We start from the raw sequence: 20,590 nt of genomic DNA, 5'->3' as shown, positions 1-20,590 counted from the left end.
AATGAAATGTTAAAATGTCTTCTGACAGGGTACATCTGATGATTCAGAAGTAACAGAACCACATTTTGTTTTGGCTGTAGTAAGTGTAATTAGTGGGCTGATGCTATGCAAGCATGTATAACTCTGGGTCTAAAGAAAAGGGACAATTAGGGAGATTATATTCACTGTCAATTTGCCTGCCTGTCAAGGAATCCCATGGGACATTTGAAGGGAGTGCAGAATATATGGAAACATGATATGATGCTATACAATATTTGTGGGTGTATGTGTGTGACGGCGGGGCGGGGAAGGTGTATTTGTCCTTCAGGTTCCAAGATGACATTACTTTCAGGGAGATATCTATCAGTATGTGCTTAGCCAATAAGATCAACACGTAACTGGCAATGCCTTCTATGTCGCGTGCATCAGAAGATTATATTCAGGCCGTCCTCAGTTTCAGATCATTGGAGTTACACTGAACCATACTTTTGTTTCTAAATGCACCCCCTGTTTCAGCTTCATAACAAATTAGGTTTTGACTTTACAACACTAGTCTCTTGTGTGGCACTAAGTCTGAGAGTAAAGATGGCTGGTGGGGGCGGGGGAGGTGCCCCCAGGAGCCACAGGGTAACCATTTTAAGATTTGCGATAGGGAGGGAAAATCGGGGGAAAATTTAAAGAGGACGGGAAGCAGCAGTAGGGGCCAAGAGGTAACTAGAGGGTGGAGGCTACCTGATCACCAGGTAGAGTCACCAGGGAAGGCTGACATATCCATTTCATTTCAGGTGAAGTAAATTCAGCTATCCCCCAAAAAAATAACGATAATAATGCTCATGGTAATAATCATAATCTTATTTTTTAATGGTATTTGTTAAGTGCTTACTATGGGCCGGGCACTGAACTAAACGCTGGGGTAAGTGCAAGATAATCAGGTTGGACACAGTCCATGCCCCACATGGAGCTCACAGTCTTAATCCCCATTTTACAGATGAGGTACCCGAGGCACCGAGAAGTGAAGTGACCTGTCCGAGAAGGTCACACAGCAGACAAGTAATGGAGCCTGGATTAGAACCCAGGTCCTCCAACTCCCAGATCTGTGCTCTTTCCACCAGGCCAAACCGCCTCTCCTAGTATATAGCTATGTTACTGTATTTATGTGATGTGCTTATTAGATACCAAAGGGATGAACTAAGTGCTGGGGTAGATACAGGATAATGAAATCAGACATATTCCCTGTCCCCATGGAGCTGAGTGTCTAAGAGGTAGGGAGAGTAGATACCTTATCCCCAGTTTACAGATGAATAAACTTAGGCTCAAAGAGGTTAAGTGACTTGTCCAATGCCACATAAAGGCTAGTGGCAGAACTCCTCTATAACTGAGTACACAGTTCTGGGTAATTCCATTATTCCTATGAGAAAATTGCTTTTGGTTTACAATGTTTCAGTGTGTGACCTTGGGCAAGTCACTTCACTTCTCTGTGCCTCATCTGTAAAATGGGAATTAAAGACTGTGAACCTCATGTGGAACAGGGACTGTGTCCAACCTGATTAGCTTGCATCTACCCCAGCTCTTAGTATAATGCCTGGCATATAGTAAGCCCTTAACAAATACCATTAAAAAGGCAGTTTTCATAAACCAGTCATTTCCTACTTTGTTCAAGTACTCCCTGTAGCTCGTCAGAAATCCAACAACTAATGATCAATCAGCCACCCAGTCAATAGATACATTAAATTACCTACATTCCAAGTTGGACCTAAGCCAGTCTCTGCAAAGTGAGGGTATGGACAGTTAGATCCTCTTCTTTTTTCTTCATCCTGAGGTCTGAGGAGACTTCCTGACTATAGCCACCATCTTCCATCCACTGCCTCATGGAAAAGAGAGGATCTCCTTCTGATCATAGAGGGAGTCACAAAGAGTCAGATTTGTGACCCAGAAGTAGCCTAAATTGCCCACTTCCTCCTGAAACCAGATGCCATCTCCAAACAGATGGAAATCCCTTTTGGTACAATCAGAATCCTTATCCAATCGGAGACTGCCTCCGACAAACCAAGGCCATCTCCCTCTGAGGGGAGTCCACCTCCACCCAATTGGAGGGGTCTTTGATGGGGCAGGTGCAAATGGAAAAAGCCTCTTTCTGCTGGCTCTTCCACCTTTTAGAGCCACAATCTGTTCAAAGGCTCGACTCAGACATCCACTCCAATTCCAATTGCTGTGTATCGGGCTGGCGTGTCTTCTGCTGACAACTCTTAACTGTACAGCTACGCCACATCGTTGGAAGTTTTTCCGTGTCTTTAAAATGTTTCTTCTCCTCCTTGCTTAAGGTCCCCCCATTTGAGCTTTCCAAGCACCAGCTATCATCCAGTTTCCTCATCCATTTCCAATAAACACAAATGATCCATTTCCTAGGCAGAGGTGTGATGTGACAAGCTTTGTTTCAATGTTGGCGGACTGACTGCATTTCAGCAATTCATCGTCAGTGATTCTGCCTTGTTCTCTGACGCTAACGTATCCTATGTATGCTACAGTTGTGGAGCCTGCTCTAAAATTTAGATGTGACACCTTAATAAATGCAGATCTCACAGTCCTAAAGCAGTTTGGACCCTCTAATTGTCCTCTTTACACTTTCAATTTGATCAGAATCCTGATGCCATGTTGGCCAACCAATTCTGTGCGATAGTCTTGATTTGGCTTTCCAGTTCTTCATCTAACCTTGTGTCATTGGACACTGCCCTGCCCGGGTAGCAGAATTCAGTGACAGACTTCAATTCTGAGTTGCTGCTTTAAAGACTTTGGTGGTGTCTCGGGTTTGCCAGGTGCGCGTTGGGCAAATAACCTTGGTCTTCAAGCTAAATGCCAGTTGGCCACACTCTGCTGTTTCTGCAAAGCAATCCGTACTCATCAACATGACTTCTTGCATGCATGTTTCTAGAACAGAGTCATCAGCAAATAGGAGCTCTTGTTCTACTGCTTCAGTGACTTTTGCTGCTGTTGAACTGGAAGAGTTCCCCAGTCGATCAGCATCGTATCTTGACTGCAGATTCCAGATCTTTATACCCTCTTGTCTAGCTGGAGGAAACAGGTCAGACGGGAACAGACCTGTTCCAGGGCCCTGATTTTCTCTTTTGCTGAGGAGGAACGGATCCTAAGGGGATCCTTCCATTCCAATATGGCCAGCTGTGTCCTCGTGGAATAACGTTAAGACCCGGATAAGCTTTCCAGGGCAGCTAAATGTGAGTAGTAGTTCCCCTGGCTCAGGTCTGCTGCTGATGCTAAATGCTTCAGTTCAGTGTCTGAACACCACCAAGAAAGCTTTATGTTGTTCACAGACCTCCTCCTGAATCTAACACTTGCAGCACAGTTTGTGCCTGCTGGGTGGCCTGCTCTCTGGTCTGAAGACACATTGTGATGCCAGGAGAGTATGGTTCCCAGATGCTCCCCTGTCGGGTCTCTGCTGCTTCCTCAAGATAGGCACAGGATTAAGCCTCTGCCTCAGTTAGCTCAGACTCCCGCACAGGCTCCTCCTGAATACCGAGGAAGGGCCGACCTCCATCTGGAGAGGGAAAACGTCTCGAGTGGCCAATGGAGGTGGAAAAGTCTTTCCCGAAATGGGACCCTCTGGGGACAGGACAGGTGAATCCTGGAGTTGGGCTGGGGAAGAGGATGGGGGTAAAGGAAGAGAATGGCATGGCCAAGTCGCAGTTTCTCAGCCGCCCTTCCCTTCGGACTGTGTGTTGATTGAGCCTTGCGTCGGAGTGGCATTTGTGTTGGACATCTTCCGGGGCCCGGCAATCCTAAACAGATGCATTCTCTCCTCCCAGCTGGGTCCCAGGGGAGTGGAGTCCCTGCAGCCAGACCTGTGGTGGAGGGCATCAAAGTCGGCGGGTTCAGTGCATCCAAAAGAAGACTTTTCAGAACGCAGAAGCAGTGGCACATTCCCTCTGCCCAGTGAGCACCCCACCCCAAATCCAGCTGTGCAACAGCCATGCCTGTCCCCCGGAATGGAGTGCGGGGCCCTGGTCTCAGGTAATTTAGGGAAGGAGGTGGGGGTAACGGCAGGATGGCCCTTACTGGCCAGATCGACAACTCCGGGCCGAGTGGGAGCCAGGGGAAAAGCCCCCCTAATTGGCTCACTTCCCAGGGGGCCCTTCCGTCTGAAAAGAGCCACCCCCCAGAAGCAAGATCAGAGGCGGGAGAAAGTGAATCAGGGAGGAGCATGATCTAGCAGCAAGAGCCTGGAGAAGTTTACTCCACAAAACTCCCCCACCCACTTAACCTGCCCTGGATTCTGTTCAGCTGTTGCAGGGCCTTTCGACTGGAAAATCCGAGTTGGATTCAGCATGGCCTAGTGGAAAGAGCACGGGCCTGGGAGTCGGAGGTCCTGGGTTCTATTCCTGGCTCTGCCACTTGCCTGCTGTATGACCTTGGGCAAGTGACTTCACTTCTCTGGGCCTCACTTCTCTGTGCCTCAATACCTATTCTCCCTCCTATTGAAACTGTGAGCGCCATGTGGGACCTGATGATCTTGTTTCTACCCCAGCACTTAGTACAATGCTTGGCACATAGTGAGCACTTAACAAATACCACTGTTATTATATTTATTGGAATGGTAACCCCCTGAGGGCAGGGTCCCAGCTTCCTCCATGTTCTGCCCTACCCCACACATAGCCACTCTCCTCCCCCCGCCCACCCCGTGGTTTCTCAAAGCATTAGCAGAACAAACAAATGAACATTGTGGTGCTAGGAGACCAGTGGTCTCAGCTTGGCTCAACCGTCCACTGTCTGTGGGACCTTTGACCATTTATTCATTCATTCATTCATTCGTATTTATTGAGCACTTACTGTGTGCAGAGCACTATACTAAGCACTTGGAAAGTACAATTCAGCAACAAAGAAAGACAATCCCTGCCCACAAGGGGCTCACAGTCTAGAAGGAGAAAGATAGACATCAAAACAAGTAAACAGTCTCTCAGTCTCTTTTGTGCAATCCGCAGAATGGGAATCATAATGCTTTCCCTGACAACTTTACAGGGATGTAGTGTGACAACAAGTGAGAGAGCTAGTCGTCTCTATTCTTCCTAAGGTTGCAGTGAATTTGAGCTGCTCCCTGGGCTCTGAGGGCAGAGATCAACTTCCTGGCCTTCACCCAGGATTCTCCTCTCCAGAAGGGGCTATGCCTGGCCGGAAGGGAGACTCCCGGGGCATTAAGGGGTGGGATGGCAGGGCCAATCCTGGCTCTCAGCGCAAGCCATCTGTGAAGCCACCAGATGGCAGGATCCGGGCAATGACGCACTGCCATTCCTCTCCCTCAATCCCAGGTCAAGTCTGTGACAGCGAAGCGATCCTGCTCTAGGTAGCTTCCCAGCTACTTACCTGGCAAGCTGGTTTGGGCTTTTCTCTCTTCTTCTTCAACCTCCACATGTATAGCCGTCATAACAGCTCCACCCTGGCACCAGACACACACTAAGCAGGGAAGAACATAGGGCTGTTGAGTGACACGCAGAAAGTTCTCATTCATTTATTCATTCATTCAGTTGTATTTATCTAGTGCTTACTATGTGCCGAGCACTGTACTAGGTGCTTGGGAGAATACAATATAACAATAAACAGACACATTCCAAGTCCACCACGAGCTTACAGTAGAGGGGGAGACAGACATTAATATAAATAAATAAACAAATAAATAAATTACAGGTATGTACATAGTGTGTGAGGCTGGAAGGGGGGAATGAATAAAGGGAGCAAGTCAGGGTGATGCAGAAATTGAATGATTGATTGATGCCTGTCCTCTGAACCTCCCTATCACCAGATTCACCCAGGGAGAGAAAGGGTGGGCCGGTGCAGGATGGATGGGGCCGAGAGCCAGGTGCAGGGAGATTTTACTGAGTGAGGCAGAAGAATGGACCAGAAAAATGGCACTCATTCAGGCCCACAGCTGGTTCTGGCATTGGGACAGTGGCAGAGAGATGGGTCAGGTTACACAGGCATCAGGGAGAACTGTGTCTTTTGGATAACCCTTCGTGGGGCTATGGAGCTCAACGTGGAAACCAAGTGCTCTTCAATGGCGCTGAGGCGATTTGAGAGCTGGTGGAACAGCAGGTGCTTTCTACTATTTACAGGTAATTCTTCTCCAGACCAAGATCAGATGCTGCCTAAGAAACTTTGGGGGCTGGCGAATAGTCGGTCCACTCCAGATGCTCTGCTTTGGGAAACTGGAGCCTAGTCTGTTCTGCTTACTCTCTCAGGGCAGTGGAATTGGAAGCAGCAGTTTTCTGCTTAGAATCCCAATGCCTAGACTCCCTGCCTTCTTCCTCTTCCTTAGATATTCTGCCATCGGGCTAGGGGGAGGAATCTAGGACAACAGATGATCTGAAAAAGCGGTTTCCCCCACCACTGTTAGGGAAGTGAGGAATTTTTGAGCTTGGTAAATGAAAGGATCAGGGAGTCGGAGGAATACTGTCTGCAGAGCCTGGAAGAGAACACCAGATGCTAAAGAGACAGTCCCTGCCCTCAAAGGGCTGATAGTCCAATTCTCAGCACATTCCAGCTGCCCTCCCCCAAAGAGGGAATCAAAGGGGTCACGACCCCCTATTACTCCCCCAAATTTCATCCACTGCTCCTAAAGGAGTCCATTGGAGGTATAGACTTCAAATAATAATGAGCACTATACTAAGCGCTGGTGGAGAGGCAATATAAGCAGATCAGACCCAATGCCTGCCCCATGTGGGGCTCACAGTCAGAGCACTCTGATGCTCACATTCACAGAATCCGAAAGGGATTTTAGCCAACACCCAAGCCTGCAATTTGCAGCAGCAGTCTGCAGTCCTTTGTGTCTCCTTCAACTCTGCAACAGGACTTGGGTTAGGGTGTGTTAAGAGTCACACTGGATTTCCGCATCTGTACACATTGTAGCGGAGGAGAAAGTGATTGCCCTTTCTTTCTCCAAAGTGCTCCAAGACGTGTGGGAGAGGAAGTAGGAGACGCGAGGTCTACTGCAAGAGCTACAAGAAAGCTGATGTCCTTCCAGAAGGGCTATGTGCAGGGGTGTCCAGGCCGGATGGTCACGAGGGCTGTGTGCTGAGTCGATGCCCCAAGAATGAACGTTTGCAGTGGGTGCTTTCTGCTTGGAGTCAGGTATGAGCTTGCGGGTGAGTTTGGGCAATTTCAGTCCCCATCCAGAGAGACATACACATCTTGGACTCCGCCAGGAACCAAAAGGGTCAGAGAGTGTCCAGGCCGGGGGTGGGGGGTGCTCTTAGACTACCCCAATCTCTTAGAATGACTGTTAGCTACTTTTTTATGCTATTTTTAAGCACTTAATTATGTGTAAATCAATTGTACTTATTGAGTGCTTACTGTATGCAGAGAACTGTACTAAGCATTTAGAGAAGCAGCATGGCTTAGGGGAAAGAGCCCAGGCTTGGGAGTCAGAGGTCATGGGTTCTAATCCCAGGTCCTCCACTTGTCTGCTGTGTAACCATGGGCAAATCACTTCATTTCTCTGGACCTCCATTACCTCATCTATAAAATGGGGATTAATAATTTGAGCCCCATGGGGTACATGGACTGTGTCCAACCTTGTATCTATCTCAGCGCTTAGTACAGTGTCTGGACATAGTAAGCACTTAACAAATACCATAAAAAAAAATTAGGTACACTGGACTCAAAAGCATCCAATATCACATCAATACTGGCCAGAGGACAGACCACCTGAAAAGCAAACAAATGACCACCGTAATCGTTCTGACATCACACACATGTGCACGAACAGTTCCTTCTGCCCTCCACGCCATGCCTGAGCACAACCACTAGTGAAATACATGTTTTTGGAGACCTGACTCTTCAGTATTGTGACTTTTAAAACCTCAGTGTGTGTCAGGGACACTCCCTTTCCCCACAAGTGGTAAACCACAATTTGTTCTGACAGTTTGTCTACTGCAGCATGGCTTAGTGGAAAGAGCATGGGCTTGGGACTCAGAGGTCGTGGGTTCTAATCCCAGCTCCACCACTTATCAGCTGTGTCACTTTGGGCAAGTCACTTAACTTCTCATCTGTAAAATCTGTGAGCCCCACGTGGGATAACCTGCTTACCTTGTACCTACCCCAGCGCTTAGAACAGTGTTTGACACATAGTAAGTACTTAACAAATACCATCATTATAATCATCATGCTGCTGTACTGTTTTTCATGCTAAATCCATACCTCTTCAGGATAACCTCACTCTACCTGCCCTTCAAGTAGCAGGAAAACACTAATCAAGCAGTGGTATTTATTGAGCACTTACTGTGTGCAGAGCACTGTTCTGAGTGCCAGGCAAATTCACCCATGCATGCATATGTGTCTGAAAAGGCCAATGTGGGGCCCATGGTCTACCTATAGGGCAAGCTGAAATCAGAAATAATAATAATGGTGGTATTTGTTAAGTGCTTACTATGTGCCGAGCACTGTTCTAAGCGCTGGGGTAGACACAGGGGAATCAGGTTGTCCCACGTGGGGCTCACAGTCTTCATCCCCATTTTACAGATGAGGTAACTGAGGCACCGAGAAGTTAAGTGACTTGCCCAAAGTCACACAGCTGACAAATGGCCGAGCCGAGATTTGAACCCATGACCTCTGACTCCAAAGCCCGTGCTCTTTCCACTGAGATTTCCTTAGCAATCTCAGTATTCAACCTTTTCCTTTGGCTCTTAGTGTTCAGCAACCTGTGGGCTCGGGGTGAGGAAAAGGGAGATGAAATGCAGTGAGAAAGCCCTCCAGGGGAAACTGCTCCCTTTTCCGGAACGGAGATGTCGGAACATCAGGAAACCTGACTGGATGCTGGAAGAAGTCTGCAGCCTAAGGCCATGCCCCTCACACTCAGGGCATAATCTGCTGACGGGGTGGTGCACGTCTCCATGGCAAAAGGTATGAGGTGCACAATAAAGGCCTGCCTCTTAATAATAGTCACAGTGATAATGACTGTGGGATTTGGTAAGTGGTTTCTATGTGTCAAACACTGTGCTAAACCTGGGTAGATGCAATCAGGTCGGACAGGGTCCTTGTCCCACGTGGGGTTCACAGCCTAAAGGACAGGGAGAACAGATATCTTACCCCCATTTTACAGATGAAAAAACGGAGGCCTAGCAAAGTGAAGTGACTCACGCAAGGTCACCCAGCAGGCAAGTGGCAGAGCTGGGATTTAAAACCGAGGCCTCCTGACTTCCAGGCCCTGGCTCTTTCCACTAGGCCACGCTGCTGTTTCACGGTCCTTTGGAAAGTGGTCAAAAAAGCTTCCCAAAGGTGGGGACCATGCCTTCTAACTCTACAAGTGCTTACTACCTTGCTCTGCCCACAGAAGGTGCTCAATAAATGGTACTGTAAGTTAGATTGCAAACTCTTTGAAGGCAGAGATCATCAATCAATCAATCAATTGTATTTACTGAGCCCTTACTGTGTGCAGGGCATTGTACTAAGTGTTTGGGATACTACAACACAGCAATATAACAGACATAGTCCCTGCCCACAATAAGCTTACATTCTAGAGGGAGAGACAGACATTATTATAAATAAATAAATTACAGATATAATAACCGTGGTATTTGTTAAGTACTTACTATGTGCCAGGTGCTGTACTAAGCACTGGGGTGGATACAAGCAAATCAGGTAGGACATAGTCCCTGTCCCACGTAGGGCTCACAGTCTTAATCCCCATTTTACAGATGAGGAAACTGAGTCACAGAGAAGTAAAGTGACTTGCCTAACAACACACAAGCAGACGAGTGGTGGAGGCAGAATTAGAACCCATGACCTCCTGACTTTCAGGCCCATGCTCTATCCACTACACCATATGTACATGAGTGCTGTGGGGTTGGGCGGGGGGCCAGTGGTGAATAAAGGGAGCAAGTCAGGGTGATGTGGATAGGAGTGGGAAAAGAGGAAATGAAGGCTTAGTCAGGGAAGGTCTTTTGGAGAAGATGTGTCTTCAATAAGGCTTTGAAGGTGGGGAGAGTCATTGAAAAGGGAAGGCGTTTCAAGCCAGAGGCAGGAAATGGATGCCAGGGTCATGGTGAGATAGATGAGATCTAGGTACAGTGAGTAGAGGAGCGAAGTGTGCGGGCTGTGTTATAGTAGGAGAGTAGTGAGGTGAGATAGGAGGGGGCAAGGTGATTGACTGCTTTAAAACCAGTGGTAAGAAGTTTCTGTTTGATGCAGAGGTGGATGGGCAATCACCGGAGGTTCTTGAGGAGTGGGGAAACATGGACTGAATGCATTTATAGAACAATGATCCGGGCAGCAGAGTGAAGTATGGACTGGAGTGGGGAGAGACGGGAGGCAGAGAGCTCAACAAGAAGACTGATACAGTAATCAATGTGGGATAGGATAAGGACTTGGATTAACGTTGTAGCAGTTTGGATCATGTCTATTAATCTGATTGTATTCCCCCAAGTGCTTAGTACGTAGATACTATTGAATATCTGATTGATAGCTCTATTGATTGATATCGATTGAAAGACGCCCCCTTCCTCTCTACTGGCTTCCGGCTTGGCCAGCTCATCTTTGCCCCAAACCTCTGGTGCCCCCGGCTGAGCTCTAGTGGGGTACAGCAGATGTTTGAGAAAAATAATAATAATAATAATGTTGGTATTTGTTAAGCGCTTACTACGTGCCGAGCACTGTTCTAAGCGCAGGGGTAGATACAGGGTAATCAGGTTGTCCCACATGAGGCTCACAGTCTTAATCCCCATTGTACAGATGAGGGAACTGAGGCACAGAGAAGTTAAGTGACTTGGGGTAGCTCCTCCGTAAGAAGGGTGGAATTCATGCCAGGTGAAGAGCTAGGGCTGGCCTTCCCAAAATCAAGCAGAGTACAGACAATCCCAACAAGCAGCATGGCCTAGTGGATAGAATATAGGCCTGAGAGTCAGAAGGTTCTGGGCTCTAATCCCGGCTCCGCCACCTGTCTGCTGTGTTACCTTGCGCCAGTCACTTCACTTCTCTGTGCCTCCACTACCTCATCTGTAAAAAATGGGGATTGAGACAGTGAGCTCCATGTGGGACATGGACTGTGTCCAACCTGATTAGCTTATATCTACCCCAGCACTTAGAACAGTGCCTGACACACAGTAAGTGCTTAGCAAATGCCATAAAATAAAAAAAAATTAAAGGGCTCCCTCCTAGAGCCAGCCATTTGGAAGGGATTTTCTTAGTCCTTTGGGAAAAATCAAATCAATCTTTAGGCAGCTCAGTGACTGTGTCCAGTGCTAAAGGGTGCAGGTGGCCAGAGCGACCCTTTGGAAAGAGCATGGGTCTGCTAGTCTGGATAGCCGGGTTCTAGACCCAGCTCTACCACTGACCGGCTGTGGACCTCGGACAAATCTCCGGACCACTATTTCCACACTTGTAAAATGGAGATAATAATACTAGCTCCCTCTCCATATGTTTTGGGAGGATGAAATGAGATAAGGAGTGGAAAGCACTTTGGAAAATAAAAGCACTAGACAAGTACAAAGTGTTATTGTCTGGGCATTTCCACATGCACTCATTCACAGACCTTTTATTGATATTCTCTTTGCTAAGGCCCCAGGTTTGAACTATTTCATTCAATGATCCGTCTCAAAGACTCCTTCAGATTCTTAAAATGCAATGATTAACGACTGGATCCGTTCGTTATTTGTTTCTGCATTCTTGTCGGCGACTTCTGTATTTCTGGATTTTATCTTCTTTCTGAACCACTTATCTGTGAGACACATACCTATGGAATTAACTCTCTGTAGCATTTATAGCATACTAGATTAAATGGATTACTTGTATTTTACGAACCATCTCTTTGCTGCATACATATATATGGTAACACTGCACTGTGAACATCAGTCAATCAATCAATCAAGCATTCATTCAGTGGTATTTATTGAGCGCTTACTGTTTGTGGAGCACTATACTAAGTGCTTGAGAGAGTATAATCCAGCAGAGTTGGTCAGCACGTTCCTTGCCCAGAACCTAGATGTACACATACGTATACATGTGGCTAGCAGTCTGTTTTAATAATAACAATGATGATGGTATTTGTTAAGCCCTTACTACGTGCCAAGCACTGTTCTAAATGCTGGGGTAGATACAAAGTATTCAAGTTGTCCCACGAGGGACTCACCATCTTAATCCCCATTTTACAGGTGAGGTAACTGAGGCACAGAGAAGTTAAGTGACTTGCCCAAAGTCACACAGCTGATAAGTAGCGGAACCAGGATTAGAACACATGACCTCTGACTCCCAACCCCATGCTCTTACCACTAAGCCACGCTGCTTCATCAGCGGCAATTTCTTCAAGTCCATTGGGTATATAATATACTATATATTTCATATGATATTCATTTATTCAATCGTATTTATTAAGCGCTTACTGTGTGCAGAACACTGTACTAAGCGTTTGGGAAAGTACGATACAACAATAAAGAGTGACGTTGCCTGCCCACAACGTGCTCACAGTCTTGGGGGTGTGGCGGAGACAGACATCAGTGCAAATAAATAAAATTACAGATATATACATAAGTGCTGCGGAGCTGGGAGGGGAGGAGAGCAAAGGGAGCAAGTCAGGGTGATACAGAAGGGAGTGGGAGTTGAGGAAAAGTGGGGCTTTGTTTGGGACATATCAAGCAGGGGTATTTATTGAGCACTTACCGTGTGCAGAACACTGTGCTAAGCACTTGGGAGTGTTCAATACAGCAGGGTCTGTTGACCTGTTCCCTTCCCACAAGGAGCTTGCATAATATATACATTTGTGTGGATACAGATATGTGAGATCTTTCTCTCCAGCAGACAATCTTTAAAGATGATGCTCAATCAATCAGTGGTATTTACTGAGTGTTTGCTGGGGTGCAGAGCACTGTACTAAGTGCTCCTGGGTGAATATTGCTTCTGATCCCTGAGTGTTTCTGCCTGCTTGCAGTGTACGGTCACGTGCGGAGGGGGAGTTCAGACCCGGACCGTGCAATGTCTCCACCAGGGATGGCCCAACGCCAGTTGTTTGCTCCATCAGAAGCCACCAGCGTTCAGAGCCTGCAATACCAACTTTTGTCCTGCTCCGGAAAAAAGAGGTAAAGCACACTTCCTCCCATGAAGGACTCTTTTCCTTTCGAGTGTTTGCCAAGATAAGCTGGCAAAGAATACTTGGAGTCCCTTTGTTTCCTTCAAGATGTCTCAGCCCAACCTCAAACTCCTTCTCTTGTAGAGGAAGCCACCTCCCTGGGTTGGATGGAGTTGTGATGAGAAGAAGGTCTGGATGCAGAGACACTGCCCCCCCTGACCCCACACACATACACTTGGGGTCCTTGGGCAAGGTGCCCCAGTTTCTCCTCCTAATAATAATAATAATAATGATGATGGTATTTGTTAAGCACTTATAATGTGTCAAGCACTGTTCTGAGCGCTGGGGTAGATACAAGTTAATCAGGTTGGACACAGTTCCTGTCTCACATGGGGCTCACAGTATTGATCCCCATTTTACAGATGAGGGAACTGAGGTACAGAGAAGTGAAATGACTTGCCAAAAATCATGCAGCAGACAAGTGGCGGAGCTGGAATTAGAACCCAGGTCCTTCTGACTCCCAGGCCCGGGCTCTATCCACTAGGCCTTGGTGCTTTCATGCTGGTCCTGTTTCCCGTGTCGGGGCAGAGCTGAGGCAGAGAAGGGGGTGACCGTGGCAGCAGCTGGAGCGGCCTTGGGGAAGCCGGGGGGACCCGCACTTTAAGGATGAAAGAGCTTCGCTCCCTTAGTGATTTTGAAGTTTGGAAGGTTTATTGGGTACCAGGCTTTTGCCTGTGTGTTCCCACAAACGCTTCCACTCCCCACACTCCATATCTCTTACACAATTGTTCTCTCCCAAGCAGTTAGTCAGGGCCTCTGCACACAGTAAGTGCTCAGTACTTGTGATGGGTGGAGGATGGATGGATGGATGGATGGATGGATGGATGGATGGATGGATGGATGGATGGATTGACTGATAACGTGCCATCTCCCTTCCTCCCCCTTCTACCATTACGGAGCAATCTATGTAAAAAGTGGCCCTCTGAAAATTGCATTATGGGATATCAGACAACACAGCATCCCAGCTGAAATCTGGGAGTCAACTGTTGTGGCTAGAACAGCATGTGGCCGCTCTTTTTGAGCAAAAGGAATGAGAGACAAGAGGGCCAGAGGGAAAGAGCAGCTCCAGACACTGCAAATATTAAGCACAACACAAGGGACAGTTATTTTGTCTGCACAGTGTGGCCAGGATTGTGGTGCCCACACTGTTCTTTTCAGCTTCTCGGGTGAATTTCACCCTCAGTGACTTCTTCAAATATGAAGGGGTGTGTGTGTGTGTGTGTGTGTCAATCAAGAAGTGTATATATAGAGAATGATACTCTTAAAATTCCTGCAGCTTTCAGAGCCTGTGGCCTTCTTTCTTGTCGTAGTGTCACTATTCATTCATTCAATAGTATTTATTGAGCGCTTACTATGTGCAGAGCACTGTACTAAGCGCTTGGAATGTACAAGTCGGCAACAGATAGAGACAGTCCCTGCCATTTGACGGGCTTACAGTCTAATCGGGGGAGACAGGCAGACAAGAACAATGGCAATAAATAGAGTCAAGGGGAAGAACATCTCATAAAAACAATGGCAAATAAATAGAATCATGGTGATGTACATCTCATTAAACAAAATAAACAAAATAAATAGGGTGATAAAGATATATACAGTCGAGCGGATGAGTACAGTGCTGAGGGGGTGGGAGGGGAGAGGGGGTGGAGGAGAGAGAAAAGGGAGGAGAAGACAGCTCTAGGATGCCCAGAAAGGACCAGATCACCTGGGAAAGTACAGACCTCCAGGAAGGAGAAGGAGGATGGCAGATGGGGGAGTGGGGGTGGTGGTAGTGTGGAGCCGAGTGGAGAAGGAGGAAGCTGGATTAAGCCCTGTCTTCCACTGAGGCAGGCCTAAGTTCTTCATCTTTGGACATGCTCAGGGCCTGTTAGGTGAGGCCTGCCAATGCTATGGTAACTGAATCTCTCCTGGCTGAAAACTGCCTGTTGCTCTCTGGCAGAATGTGGAAATGAAAAATGACTGCTGGGGGTAAGGGACCAGGGAGCGGGGAGCAGGGGGGAGGTCCTGCGGAACCTGACAACTCTCAGAAATGTTTATTTCTTCACCCTACTCTCTCCCCACATAGTGTCTGCCTTTGCTGGGGCCCTAGGGTAATTGATTGGAGGGGATTTGTTTCCAAACCTCTCCAGCCTCTGTTTCAGATAGGGAGATGGAGAGAGCAGCATAGATATAATTGATGCTCTCCAGAGGCTGAAGACCCAGTGACAACCAGGGGTGGGGGGTTCCCCCGATAGGGCCTGGGGGAGGGGCACCACTGAGGGGGTAGGAAGGAGTGGGAGATGGATAACAGGCATGAACTCAGCCATCAAGTCAGGGGAGGACATCAGGAAGAGAGTTGTTACATGACAAAGAGCAGTGATAGAATGTTTTGAGGCTCCAAAAATGGAATGAAGCTCTAGACCCAATTTAAGGTAGTTCATTCCCCCCCGCCCCCAATAAACCTGGGGTTTACTGGAAGGTCCCAGGTAGTGTATCCCATTGTAAGCTCCTTGAGGACAGAGAGGGTATCATTTTCTGTGCATGTCAACTTGCATAACCTACTATCTCGGGGCTTACTAAAATAGTGCTATTTAGTGCTACACATCTATTTTTTCCTCTCTCTTCTCTCTGTCTCTCCCACTGGACTGGCAGTTCCTTGAAGCCAAGGAATCACATCTACTAACTCTACTGGACTCTCCCAAGTGCACGGTACAGTTCTGTGCTCATAATAGGTGCTCAATAAATGCCGATTATGGTAATGTACTCATCAGACATCTCCAGCTCATATGCCAGGCATTTTATGGTATTTGTTAAGCGCTTACTATGTGCCAAGCACTGTTCTAAGCACTGGGATAGATACAACTGAATTAGGTTAGACACAGTCCCTATGTAGGAGGGAGAACAGGAGAAATGAGGCACAGAGGAGTGAAGTGACTTGCCCAAGGTCACGTAGCAAGCATTTAGCAGAGCTGGGATTAGAATCCAGGTCCCATGCTCTTTCCACTAGGCCACAATGCATCAGTACCAATGTAATGAATCCCTGGGTATGAAGGGGCACCTCCCTGCCCCACTTCCATGCCCTAAAAGGGAAGGGAAGGGAATACACCATGGGTCAGAATGGAGGTGGAGGAAGGTGAGGGGGGGGGGGGGGCAGTGGAATTCCTTATGGCTGGGTTTTATACAGCACAATATACGACCAATGCACTACAGAATCAAGCACACTTGCTCTGTCTCTCCAATGGCAACCACCAACATGCGAATTCAGGGATTCAGATGGACTTAGTGACCAATAGCAGACCCTCAAGGTATATATTGAACACCTGGAAGGACAGCGAGGTTTAGTAGAAAGAGTATGGGCCTGAGAGTCAGAAGACCTGCATCCTAATCCCAGCTCTATCACTCGTCTGCTGTGTGATCTTGGGTAAATCACTTAGCTTCTCTGTGCCTCATTTTCCTCAACTGTAAAATGGGGTTTCAATACCTGTTCTCCCTCCTACTTAGCCTGTGAGCCCCATGTGGGTCAACCTGATCATCCTGTATCCCCCAGCACTTAGAACAGTGCTTTGCATATAGTAAGCGCTTAACAAATACCACCATTATTATTATTATTGCACACCTAATATGTACAGAGGGTCTGCCACTTGTCTGCTGTGAGACCTTGGGCAAGTCACTAAACTCTGTGCCTCAGTTACTTCATCTGTAAAATGGGGATTAAGAGTGTGATCCCCTATGTGGGTCAGGGATTGTGTCCAACATGATTACCTTGTATCAACCCCAGCGCTTAGAACAGTGCTTGGCACATAGTAAGCACTAAACAAATACCATAATTATTAGTAATAGTAGTAGCAGTAATAAAGACGATAATGTTGATTAAGCACTTATTAGGTGCCAAACACTGTGGTAGCTTCAAGGTAATCCAATCGGACACGGTCCCTCTCCCAGACGGGGCTCACAATCTTAGAGGAAAGGAGAGATGGTGTAATCCCCATTTTAAAGAGGAGGAAACTGAGCTGTAGAGAAGGTAAGTGACTTGCTCAAGGTCACACAGCAGACCAATTGGCAGAGTTGGGAGTAGAACCCAAGTCTCCTGACCTTCAGTCCCATTTTCTTTCCACTAGATCCTATTGCCTCCCATGGCCTCGGGAGGGTACAAACTGAGTGAGAGAACCTGGCCACAAGGAGCTTACAGTCTAGCTGGGAGCCACAGGAGACAGACAAGCCATTCACAATCACCACCACTGTTGATAGTGAAGCAGCGTGGCTCAGTGGAAAGATCCTGGGCTTCGGAGTCAGAGGTCATGGGTTCGACTCCCGGCTCTGCCACTTGTCAGCTGTGTGACTGTGGGCGTCACTTAACTTCTCTGTGCCTCAGGTACCTCATCTGTAAAATGGGGGTTACCTGTGAGCCTCACATGGGACAACGTGATTACCCTGTATCTACCCCAGCGCTTAGAACAGTGCTTGGCACATAGTAAGCGCTTAACAAATACCAACATTATTATTATTATTAGCAAAAGTATAGAAGTATGAGAAGATCAATTTACATTGATTCATTTGTCAAGAATGTATGTAAGGGCTAAGGCGTATACGTATAAGTTTAAGAGGCTAGTGAATTCGTGTGGCCTGGGAAAATAGAGATTAATCAGGGAAGACCACCTGGTGGAGGTGAGACTTCAGGAGAGTCAGTCAGTCAATCAATCATTTTTATTGAGCACTTACTGTGTGCAGAGCACTGTACTAAATGCTTGGGAGAGTTCATTATAACAATATAACAGACACATTCCCTGCCCTCAAAGAGCTTACAGTCTGGAGGGGGAGAGAGACATTAATATAAATAAATAAATGACAGGTATGAACATAAGTGTAGTGGGTCTGGGAGGGGGGGATGAATAAAGGGAGCAAGTTGAGATGACATAGAAGGGAGCTGAAGAAAAGAGAGTTTAGCCAGGGAAGTCCTGTTGGAGAAGTGCCTTCAATTAGGCATTGTCGGGGGGAGAGTAATTGTCTGTTGGATATGAGGAGGGAGGGCATTCCAGGCCAGAGGCAGGACATGGGTGAGCGGTCAGCGGCGAGATCGACGAAATTGAGGTACAGTGAGAAGGTTAGCATTAGAGGAGCAAAGAGAATGAGCTTAGAAGATAAGGAGAGCTCAGATCTGGCAGATTTGAAGGGAACTGGACCTGGCAAGGGTATGATAGGATGAAACAGATAAATAAATAGGTGAATAAATAAGTAGCACATGTATAATTTTATAGAGTATTGAGCAATATATTCAGTCAGTGGGTTTTGTTGAGCACTTACTGCTTGCAGAGCACTGAACTTGGGAAAAGTGAATAGTGTACACTTGGGAATAGCAGGTGAAGATGAGGAAGAAGGCTGGTGGAGAGGGTTGAAGCCAGTGGTAAGGAATTTTTGTTTGAATGCAGAAGGAAATGGGCTACCATTGGAGTTTGGTAGGAGTGGAGAGATTATTGTAGAGTGACACTTCAGGAAGATGATCCAGGCAGTGGTGTGGAGCATGGACCAAAGCAGGCAAGAGGTGGGAGGCTAGGAGAGCAGTGGAGAGGCTGTTGATATATACATCTGACTGGGATCTGATGCAAGGCTTGGACCCGGGTGGTGGTTGTTTGGCTGGAGAGGAAGTTGGGAGGCGAATCCCGGAAATATTGTGGAGGAAGAACTGGCAGGATTTAGCAGTAGATTGAATGGGAGAGCTGAAACACAGCGAGGAGCTGATGATGACACCAAAGTTTCAGCATCTGGGACAGGGAGAATGATGATGGTGTCCTTATTATGATTATTATAACAATTATTATGATGATTAATAATAATAATGGCATTTGTTAAGCACTTGCTATGTGCCAATCACTGTACTGAGCACTGGGGCGGTTTCAAGATAATCAGGTCCCACATGGAGCTCACAGTCTCAGTAGGAGGGAAGACAGGTACTGAATCCCCATTTTGCAGATGAGGAAACTGAGGCCCAGAGGAAGAGAAATGATTTGCCCAAGGTCACACAGCAGATAAGTGGTGGAGCTGCGATTAGAACCCAGGTCCCCTGACTCAGCCAATCAGTCAGTCGTATTTATTGAGCACTTACTGTGCGCAGAGCACTGTACTAAGCACTTGGGAGAGTACCAAATAACAATATGAGAGACACGTTCCCTGCCCACAACGAGCTTACAACCTAGAGAGGACTAACAGTCTAGAGGGAGCTTACGGTCCCAGACCCACGTTCTTTCCACTAGGCCGTGATGCTTCCCCGTGCTGCAGTCTGTCTAGGGGCGGTTCTAGGTGGTGGGGAGAGCACAACAGCAACGTAAGACCCAGTCCCCGCCCTCGAGGAGATTCGAGTTGTCACCCCCTTTCCAGACGACCGGAGCAAGAACACATCAGCAGCCAGCAGGACCCAGGCTCTGAGCCAGCTGACTCAGCCTGTGGCTCTGGCCACCAGACAAGGCCTTGGTCAAAAATGTGGAAATCCACTGCAAACATATCAAATGGATTTTCTCGTTTCAGATGATCCGGCTTGTGTTGATTTCTTCAGCTGGTGTCATCTGGTCCCTCAGCATGGTGTCTGCAACCACAAATTTTATGGCAAGCAGTGCTGTAAATCCTGCACAACCAAGAACCGATAGCATCACTTTCCCCTAAAGTTCTGGGGATGGGATTCAGCCTAGCTACTTCCAATAGAAGCAGCCCACTTGGAGCCAGGGACTCGGGCCACACAAGCAACTAATCGCTCTGGTTCTTCCATAAACTGCCGGGAATGTTTGGCTGGGGGGTGGGGCGTGTTGTGGGGGGGGGGGGCGGGAATCGTGGCTGGGGGACACGGGGCTGGATTTGAGCTTGAGAACATTACGGGGCTCCAGGCGCACTTAAAAGGGGGCGAGGGACGGAGCCGGATCCGTTTTCGAAAGACTTCACTTTGCACTGTTATTAGAGGTAATAGACCAATCACAGGATGCTAGGCCAGGTAATTTAGGGGAGCACTCGAAAGGGAGATCACCCTTTTTCGGGACTCGCCGATGGCACCGTAATATTCCAACAAGGAACTGGCTGTTGCCCCTAGCAACAGAGATGTTCAGTCACCCAACGGCTCTCCTTTTTGAAAAAGCTAAGACCTCCGGGTTTGAGGCTAGGATTCGACCACATCTTCCCTATGGCCATTACCTGAACATAGCTGGTCACCAGTTCAGTGGCTGCCAACTCACTGGTGCTTTCTGCAATACGTGCTGCTGGATGAGTACGATTTGCCTAATGATCTTGGGGGAGATTTTGAAAGCCTATATCCTGCTTATAGAGAGTCTCAAAAACAATAATCTGCTTGAAATATATTCCTAGAAGTATTCTGAAAATAGGCTATGTGGGACTGTAAGTACTGCTATTCAGTAGATGTTCACATTTGAATAATGCTTCCAACCCAAATACTTCATCATACTTGCGACATTCTGCGCTAATGGGGTGTTTTCAGGTTACACGGTTGAACGCAAAGTGGCAGAATTCATGGTCTGTTTG

General features: G+C 47.4%; 1 protein-coding gene across 3 annotated transcripts in view; it reads left to right on the top strand.

The window, feature by feature from the left end:
- ADAMTS18 (ADAM metallopeptidase with thrombospondin type 1 motif 18) overlaps window positions 1-19,848 on the top strand; it is a 117,312-nt gene extending 97,464 nt beyond the window's left edge. For 2 of the 3 annotated variants that reach the window (XM_039910376.1, XM_029049790.2), the window contains exons 16-20: window positions 3,798-4,002; window positions 6,925-7,110; window positions 8,668-8,880; window positions 12,899-13,046; window positions 19,592-19,848. In XM_039910376.1, coding sequence (XP_039766310.1) covers window positions 3,798-4,002; window positions 6,925-7,110; window positions 8,668-8,880; window positions 12,899-13,046; window positions 19,592-19,710 — 871 coding nt within the window. In that variant the 3' untranslated portion in view covers window positions 19,711-19,848. The remainder of the gene's footprint in view (window positions 1-3,797; window positions 4,003-6,924; window positions 7,111-8,667; window positions 8,881-12,898; window positions 13,047-19,591) is intronic. The other variant, XM_039910377.1, reaches the window with a different exon arrangement.
- The last annotated feature ends 742 nt before the right edge of the window (window positions 19,849-20,590 follow it).

Source organism: Ornithorhynchus anatinus, chromosome X1 (genome assembly GCF_004115215.2).
Source record: "Ornithorhynchus anatinus isolate Pmale09 chromosome X1, mOrnAna1.pri.v4, whole genome shotgun sequence".
In the NCBI taxonomy this organism is placed as follows: Eukaryota; Metazoa; Chordata; class Mammalia; order Monotremata; family Ornithorhynchidae; genus Ornithorhynchus; species Ornithorhynchus anatinus.
The sequence above is the reverse complement of the archived record's forward strand: the minus strand, read 5'-3'. Positions and strand labels throughout refer to the sequence as shown.